Source organism: Pundamilia nyererei, unplaced genomic scaffold (assembly GCF_000239375.1).
Source record: "Pundamilia nyererei isolate P.nyererei 1_Seehausen unplaced genomic scaffold, PunNye1.0 scaffold00269, whole genome shotgun sequence".
NCBI classification, from domain to species: Eukaryota; Metazoa; Chordata; class Actinopteri; order Cichliformes; family Cichlidae; genus Pundamilia; species Pundamilia nyererei.
The window spans coordinates 679,322-687,778 of record NW_005187670.1 but is presented as its reverse complement, the minus strand read 5'-3'; the positions used below and the strand labels follow the sequence as shown (position 1 = coordinate 687,778).

The 8,457-nt window shown below is 45.1% G+C and overlaps 1 protein-coding gene across 1 annotated transcript in view; it reads left to right on the top strand.

Annotated features, from left to right (window-relative positions):
• LOC102210697 (interleukin-10 receptor subunit beta-like) overlaps positions 1–8,165 on the top strand; it is a 15,021-nt gene extending 6,856 nt beyond the window's left edge. Inside the window, exons 2-7 of the mRNA XM_005750332.2 lie at positions 836–1,020; positions 2,608–2,762; positions 6,257–6,407; positions 6,491–7,307; positions 7,867–7,937; positions 8,056–8,165. Coding sequence (XP_005750389.1) covers positions 945–1,020; positions 2,608–2,762; positions 6,257–6,407; positions 6,491–6,765 — 657 coding nt within the window. The 5' untranslated portion in view covers positions 836–944 and the 3' untranslated portion in view covers positions 6,766–7,307; positions 7,867–7,937; positions 8,056–8,165. The remainder of the gene's footprint in view (positions 1–835; positions 1,021–2,607; positions 2,763–6,256; positions 6,408–6,490; positions 7,308–7,866; positions 7,938–8,055) is intronic.
• Positions 8,166–8,457: the final 292 nt, after the last annotated feature.

Genomic DNA, 8,457 nt, shown 5'->3' with positions numbered 1-8,457 from the left:
ACTCTTCATTCTATCAGACACAGTTATCACAGCTCCTACATTTGCTTTTTATAAATATATGTAAGCAATGAGCCACATTTAGTAATGACAACATATTAAAAGAACAATATTTGGGGGACTGACGTTTTCTCCTTTTTTCTTCCTCTTTCTTTTTTTCTGGGGTGTGTTTGCTACTATTTTTATTTGTTTGTTTTTGCTTGTTTCTTTTCCATACCTTTCTACTGTGCTGCTTACACTAACAAAGTGCGCTGTCAGTCTTCCCTTCTGTTTTTGTCTTTGTGTTTTGTTTCTTCTTCTCTTTTTGTCTATGGGGTAGTCACTCTTCATTTTGTCATTTTATTGTATTCTTAAGTGTTCTTGTGTGTCTTGAACGGCGCTTTTAAATAAAATGTATTATTATTATTACAGCTCGTGTCCCGGCTCGTGTTTCTCCTCTCTGGTTTCACTGGAAGTCATTTGAGACGTTTATTAACCACCTGGCCTGCCATCATGTGATCACATAAAGACCTTTTAACTCCTCGCTGGTATTTTAATACGAGTTTAAGTGTAAGTCAGAGTGTGCTCCATGCCTCAGAGAGCCGTGGAGCAGCCTTCCTCTTCGTAGTCTTCCTCCCTCGTCCCCATCATCCTGCTTCCACAGGCGTTAACCTCCCAGCCCCGACCTATGAAACAGACACGTTTACTGAAACATGGCTGGTGTGTTGCTGTTGTAATTTGACTTTATTTGAATGAAAGCTCTCCCTCCAGACCCGCCGAGTATTCGGGGAGGAGCGAAGACAGAACACAAAGAAAGAGCAGAAGGGTTTAATGTGTTCTCATGTTCATGTCTCCTCAGGAAGCACCAGCTGAAGAGGAAGACTCCAAACTGGATCACAGCGTGCAACCAGACGTCACACCGGTCATGTGACCTCACACGGTTCAAGCTGTTATTCATCGGCAACTTCATGCTCCGGGTGCGAGCCACCGTGGACGGGCGGCACTCGGAGTGGGCGCAGAAGACGTTCTGCCCCTATGAGGAGGGTAAGTACTCGGCTTTCCAGGAAGTGTGACGTGCACATGCTGCAGCAGCGTGTGAGCTCACAGCCTTCGCACTGTATCGGTGCAACAGCCGAGAGCTGCGCTCAGCAGAGATAAAGATCTCCAGCTTCAAATATGTGACTGTGAATCGTGCGTCCATGTGTGAGGCTCTCATCGCTGCAGTAAATGAACCAGAATCAGCCAAGCAGTCACAGAAAGTGTGCAGGTGTTCACTAGTGATGTGTCCTGTGTGTCGGTAATGTCGGGGGAGTTTTGGTAAGCGCGTATCGAGGCTTGCTTTGATTACGTATGCAGTGACGTTCGAGGCCTCGCGGGCAGTCCGTACCACGTGACTGATTCAGGAACTGGCTCGCCGGTTTGCGCCAGATTCGAAATAAAATGGGCAGCAAAACACAGCTGATTTCCACCATCACTGTGTTGTGGAATTGGATTACGTACGTGCTACATAGCTACTTGAGCATTTCTTCTTCGATGGGACCAGCAAGAGATTTTTTTTAATCTCATCTCTCCTGATAAAGTATGCACACAGTAATAAATATCATGATAAGCACCATAATATAAGTAAACAACACTACAGATCCTATAATCTGATTTCTGTCTTTCAGTTCATTAAAAAGTGAAGCGCCACACACTAGTTTGTGTCATTGTCCAGATGCACATAAGCATGATTACACAGTTACACAATCATACCAAAACTCTGTCCTCATAGTTTCCACTTTCTCTTTTGTATCAGACATCCTGAGACAATATTCGGGATAAATAACCATGAAAACAATTTATTTATTCCATTTAGAGGTTTACTCGTCACATCATTATAATCACAGAGCCTGTTTCACTTGAATTGTCCACTTGATGGCGCAGTAGAGCAAATGAATCATCGCAATGCTTCGAACCATGAGTCGACCAGTTGGATGGAAGCTTCAGTTCATCACAAGGCTTCATCTCACCATCAGTAGTGTTCATTACACATCCTGGGACCTGAGCTCACCTGTTATCTGAACCGCCTGTGTCTGAATCATTACTGCAGGTATTTGCTTACCTGAGCCGTCAGTTTGTTCTTCCTCACATCTGCAAATATGCAAACCGTGCAGCAGAGCTCTCTGCAGGTAGACCAATACAACGTACGCCTGACGGCATGTTGAGGATTGGTGAATGAGACCATTTGGTGGCTTTCAGAGAAGCCTCCTGAGATCAGGATGGTCCCCTTCAGCTCCGGTTCAGACTGTGGCAGCAGCTGTGTGGGGAGTCTGCAGTTATGCAATGACTGCTTCAGCAGGGGACGTCTGAAGAGCCTCGCTGAGCTGAAGACGATCAGAAATGAAACCGTGAGCGAGCTTTTCAGCGTCTCAGAGCTCTCGCCGTCGCTGACTTCAGTCCAGTCAGAGTGAAATCCTGGTTTCTGTGTTTCTGTCTGTGTCCTCAGTGAAACCGTCTGCCGTCATGGTGGGAACCTCCCCAGCTCCAAGCACACTGGCATGACAGAGCTGTAGCAGATGGAGTGGACTGTTAGAGAAGCTGCAGCTTTGATTTTGTCCAATAAAAACGTCTCTCCACATCTGTCCCCCTCAGCCTTCATCGGTCCACCTGATGTGACTCTTCATGTCACTGGGACATCTTTGGAAGTCAGCATTAAAGACCCAGTGTTCAAGCAGTCAGAACTGAGGGAGACGTACACCTCGGCCACCTATAACATCACCTACTGGAAGAGCAGCTCGAAGGAAGAGGTGGGAACGCCGGTTTGTAGTTTTAGCTTCTAATATTATTAGAAGCTAACATTATGCCAGCTAATATCAGGCTCCAGTGTCCTAAAATCACACTTTCCCTCTGATAAACAGTTTGATTACGTTCTCATATCACACGAGAGTTTGTTCACAAAGCGTCTGAGTGCAACAATGTTAGATGCACAATAAAGTTTCATTAAACCAGCTAAAAGCAGCAGAAACAGCATTGCTAAGGACACTTAAGCATAAGCTCAACAACTCATGGCTGAGCTTCCCTGACTTGCACTGGCCTCCTGTCACAGAGCTTCACAGCCTCTTTCAGATTAAATAAAGGTGGCGGCGTCTCGCCCACCAGTGACAGCTGAGGGAAACAGCACTGACAGCCTTCCACAGGCTTGGAGGTGGACGCGGTCCAAACAGTAGCAGGAATACGGCCACAACCGTTATGATGTACAGTCCAAATTTCATGTGTTTCATCTCTCATAGAAGCATGTTTGTCCTACAGCAGCCACCGTAGTTAGAGCTACGCACTTAAAGTGTGAGGGGTATCTTAACAAGGTTCCAAGTAGAGCTTCAGCATGCAACAAGAAGAAATGTGACACAAAACAACACTTGAACTGAAACAGGCTGTTTTACACCAGTTTAGGACCACATGCCTTTAAAAAGCCAAATCTGTGCAAAAATGTGGATTCATTTCATTTTCTGTCAGGTGGTCACTGCCATGATGTTCTGATGGCAAAGGCAAAAAGACTTTCCCTTGTTGAACGTGGTCGGGTTGTTGAAATGCATAGGCAGAGTCTCTCGCAGCACGCCATCGCTGCTGAGGTGGGACGCAGTAAGACAGTCACTTGGAATTTCTTAAATCTTAAATAAATTCTTAAATGATCCTGAGGGTTATGGAACAAAAAAGTCAAGTGGAAGACCCAAAGAAACGTCTCCAGCACTGAGCTGCAGGATCCACTTGGCTGTCCATCAACACACTGGACGATCCTCGACCCAAATTAAGGCCGTTACTGGTGGCGACTGCAGCCCCATAACCACCAGACGGCATCTGAGACTGAAGGGCTTCAAAAACAAAACACGTCTTCAAAGGCCTCGTCGCCTTGGACACAACAGAACTGACCGTTTGGACCAAACATGGGACGTTGAAAAGTGGAAGAAAGTTTTATTCTCTGATGAGAACAAATGTAACCTTGATGGTTTCCAACATTACTGCCATGACAAGTAGATCCCACCTGAGATGTTTTCTACGCCCCACAGTGGAGGGGGCACCATAATGCTCTGGGGTCTTTTTCCTTTAGTGCAGGGGTGTCCAAACTCTGGCCCGCAGGCCAACTGTGGCCCGCGATCCATTTTTAATTGGCCCGCAAGTAATTTTATAAATAGAATAGAATATGGCCGCACTTCAACTTTTGCCTGAGTGTATTGCACTTCTTATTTTTAACACCAGGGGGAGCTGCTGTTGATCAAGGCAGTTGCTCCACCAAAAAGGACAATCACAGAAGAAATTTACCCCAAGTTACTAAACATGGCAGAACCAAAGAAGCGAAAAGTAGAAAAGTGAGTGCAGAAAATTTCAGACATGGTGGGAGAGTGAATTCATCAAGGAATTCAAGGAGAAGTGTGTCTGTTTGATCTGCACTGAGACTGTGGCAGTTATGAAAGAGGATAATGTACGACGTCATTATGAAACCAAACATCAGGCCTGTGCATCTGGTGCTGAGCCAGAGCAGACATTAGCTCTCCTGCAGGGTCAGCAACAGTATTTATTTCGTGCTCAACAGGTCCAGGAAAAGGCTCCGAGAGCCAGCTATGAGGTCGCCCAACTCATCGCGAGACATGGCGAGCCTTTTTCAGATGGAGACCTCATAAAACACGGCCTCGTTAAAGTCACCGAAATAATGTGGAAAAAGTGCAGAACTTCAACGTCAGCGTGTCCAGAAATCCAGTCGTGCGACGCACTGAAGACTCGTCAGCCAACATTAAACTGCACCTGTCTGATAAAGCTGCGCTTTTGATTTTGACTCCATCGCAGGCGATGAGAGCACCGACGCCACAGACGCCGCACAGCTGCTAATCTAATTTTTTTTGCGGGGAGTGGACGAGAGCACGAGCGCTTTAAAAATATATCCCACAGTACCCGTGTGTTAGGTGCACATGCTTCAAATATCAATAATGCGCATCTTTCTGTCACTACCCTGCTTTTGCGCACCACTTTCTTATGTGCGTTTTTCTTGTTAACACACAGAGCACACCGCTGTGCACAGCGCACGCACATGTAGTCAGCTGATCTCATCTGACGCAGAGCTGCTCCTTGATCAAGTGACATCACCAGAATAATTTACTAAAATCATGCACTCCTGTTATTAAGCCCAGTTCAGTCTGTTAATGTTGATAATCGTTTCAAACAGATGTTAACAGATGTGTTGCTGATCAGCAACACATCTGTTAGCTTGTTATTTAAGTTATTGGGCTCGAGCCCAATAACTTAAATAACAAGCTTGAAATGTACCTGTCACATCTTTATTGTTTTTTCTCTGTGCTGTAAATCTTCTAAGAATAAATCCGAGGCTGTTGTGAGAACGAGCTACCAAAGCTTTTTCTGAATAAATCAATAAAGATCCATTTATGGAAAGCTGTGATGAAGGCAGTTTTGTCTTTAATTATATTCAACAATATAACATATTCGACCACTTCTAAGTGATTTTTCTAACTTTAATACACTAAAGTTAAGGTTATATTTCTAATTTCTAGTAAGTGGCCCCGCCCCTCCTATATTTTTATGTATGTGGCCCTCAGTGAAAAAAGTTTGGACACCCCTGCTTTAGTGGAACAACGGAGCTTCAGGAGCCGATGGCTGTGTGCAGATGTTGCAGAGAACATCCCTCATTGCTGAGAGCCCTCGTCTGTGTGGTAACCACTGGGTTTTTCAGTAGGATAACGTTACAGTACACAATGCAGGACAAAGGACTTCTTCCAGGAGAAAAACATCACTCTTCTGGACCATTCTGCGTGTTTCCCTGATCTAAATCCAACTGAAAACCTTTGGGGATGGATGGCAAGGGAAGTTTACAGAAATGGAGAACAGCTTCAGACAGTAGATGTCCTTCATGCGGCCGTCTTCACCACTTGGAGAAATGTTCCCACTCACCTCATGGAAACGCTGGCATAAAGCAAGCCGCAACGAGTCTTTGAAGTGATCAACAATAAGAGTGGAGCTCCTCATTACTGACTTCATATTTGGGTTTACCTTTTTTGAGGTGTGGTCCTAAACTTTTGATGAGCTGTAAAACAGCCTGTTTCAGTTTAAGCGTTGTTTTGTGTCACATTTCTTCTTGTTGCATGTTGAAGCTCTACTTGGAACCTTGTTAAGCTCCAGCATGCAAAATATGATTTTTGCTAATTTTAAACTGGTTTTAAACTTTTGATCTGTATTGGGTCAAAGAATAAAAACAGATACTGAAGACCTCTGACCTCCTCTCTGCTGCCTCCTACAGGTAAAAAAGATCCTTGAAACGAGGGAGGACCGAGCGGTTCTTAGTGACCTGGACCCGCTGAGCGAATACTGCGTCCAAGTCCAGATCATCTATAACATGAACCCCAGACCGGGCGAGTACAGCGACGTCGTCTGTGAGCGCACCGGTGACGGTAGGCACCGCCGTCAGACAGCCGTCACAATCGCTCAAGGTGTTGCTGATGGGCTCACCTGCTGCTGTGTGGTTTTCTTACAGTGGATGCAACTCCGTGGGTGGCGGCCGTGGTGGCGTTTGTGGTCATGGCCACGGTGGTGGCTCTGGTGGTGACTCTGGTGGTCTACTGGAAACAAATCTCCAAGTTCCTGTTCCCAGAAGTCGTGCTGCCGCCACACTTTAAAGAGGTGTGTGTCCTGCCTTTCAACCCCTTCATCTACCCAGTCTCGCTGCCCTCTGAGCACTGCGACCACGTCAGCATCGTAGCAGACCACAGGACTGAGGATGAGGAGGAAGGAGGGTGCAGCACAACCTGATACCTCACAGGATGGGGGGCTAGGAGGAGCAGGAGGAGGTGGGGTGCACTTTAAAGACTCTGAGAATTGGCCTCTGACTGTGAGGTTTTAGAGCTGTGAACTCTGCAGCAGTGAAGTGATGAAGACGAGCAAGAACAGGTGAAGCTGGCCCAGGTGAAGCTGGCCCAGGTCACGCCGCAATGCATTGTGGGAGCACGCCACCGTTTTAGCAGGTTGCGAATCAAAACAAACACACTGTGTTGGAAGGAAGATTGCTATGAACCATACTTCAAAGCAGCTCAAAAGAAAAAGGACGTTATGGAGGAAGATTGCATTGGAAGTGTGGACCCGTATGAAACACAGCTGTGGAGTAGAAACCCTGAACCGCTATTGACTTAGCTTAGCCTGATCTATTCTTGTTCCTTGTCTGTGGAGTCAGCGCGTACACGGCGAACCAATTTTGCCATTATAAATCTCTGGAGGCGCACATCCACCAAGGATCGGGTACAAGATTTGGCAATTATTAGACTCCACGTTGTCAATACGCCGTCATTCAAACAAAGGTAAGTCAGCTCGAGTACTGCGAGTGAAATGCGTTTGATTTCCCCGAACATTCAAAGTAGTGCAGCATAAATTCATTCATGAGGGGAAAGTAGAGTGAGAACATGTGGGGGCTGTTAGAGGGAAAACACAGTGCGTTCACACTGAGTAAAGTATTCTGATTGTATATTTTACAGTTTTGTACTGTCGTTCTAAAATATCATTAAATGTACATAAGTAGACTGATTTTACATGTCAAAGGTAAAATAACATAACATCACTAACCGTATTTTTATGCGGGAGGTATTTTCTGTTATTTTACGGTTGTATTTTGGCGCCCCGGCTGCCGGAATATTACCGTTTTTTTTTTAACAGTGCACCTTACTTGAAAATGGAGGTAAGTTCAGTAAAGTCCTTATCACGTTAGAGTGCGCACTTCCAATTTAAATAGTGCTCTTCAAACACTTTCAGATAAGACCCTTCTCAAAGTCTAAAAAATTCAGGAGCCTAATTTTCCATGAAGTGTTATTTTTTAATTATTCAATAAATAATGTTCGATTAAAACCTATGACTGTGTTTCAGGGAACGCTGAGGACTACTGCGCTGTTTGCTCCATGTTAGATGCTGACGCTGACCGCAGCATGATTGAAATGGTAAAACAAAAGAAACACATAAGTCTTAGTATCATTACTTGCTAATCATGTTTAAAATGTTGACTAATAGTATTCACTCAACAGAATGAGTTTTTATTTTTCGCGTGGTGTGTCCTAGGATGCTAAAGGCGTGTGCTGCTGAACTTGGAGAGCCGCTACGAGTCTTCAACCTCCAACAGAGGCTGAGGTCTTTTAACATCTGCAGGAAGCTCCTGAGGATGTTTGACCAGTTGGTGGTTGAAAAACTCCTTTGTCCCACATCATCAAACTGTTGAACTCCTCTCTGGAGGGGAAAGCGAGGGGATACAGGGCGGGAACAACTGAGCTGTAGTGCCTTTTCATTGCGACTCACTCAAATGTGGAATCCACTGGTATTCCCATTTATCCATATTATATATTCTGCATTTATATATGTGTTATATGTATATATGGTATATTTATGCTTAAATCCTTACTCTCATTCCCCTTTATTGCATCTGTAACATGCAACTTCTGTCAGTGCTGTGCTGCTGGAAACTAC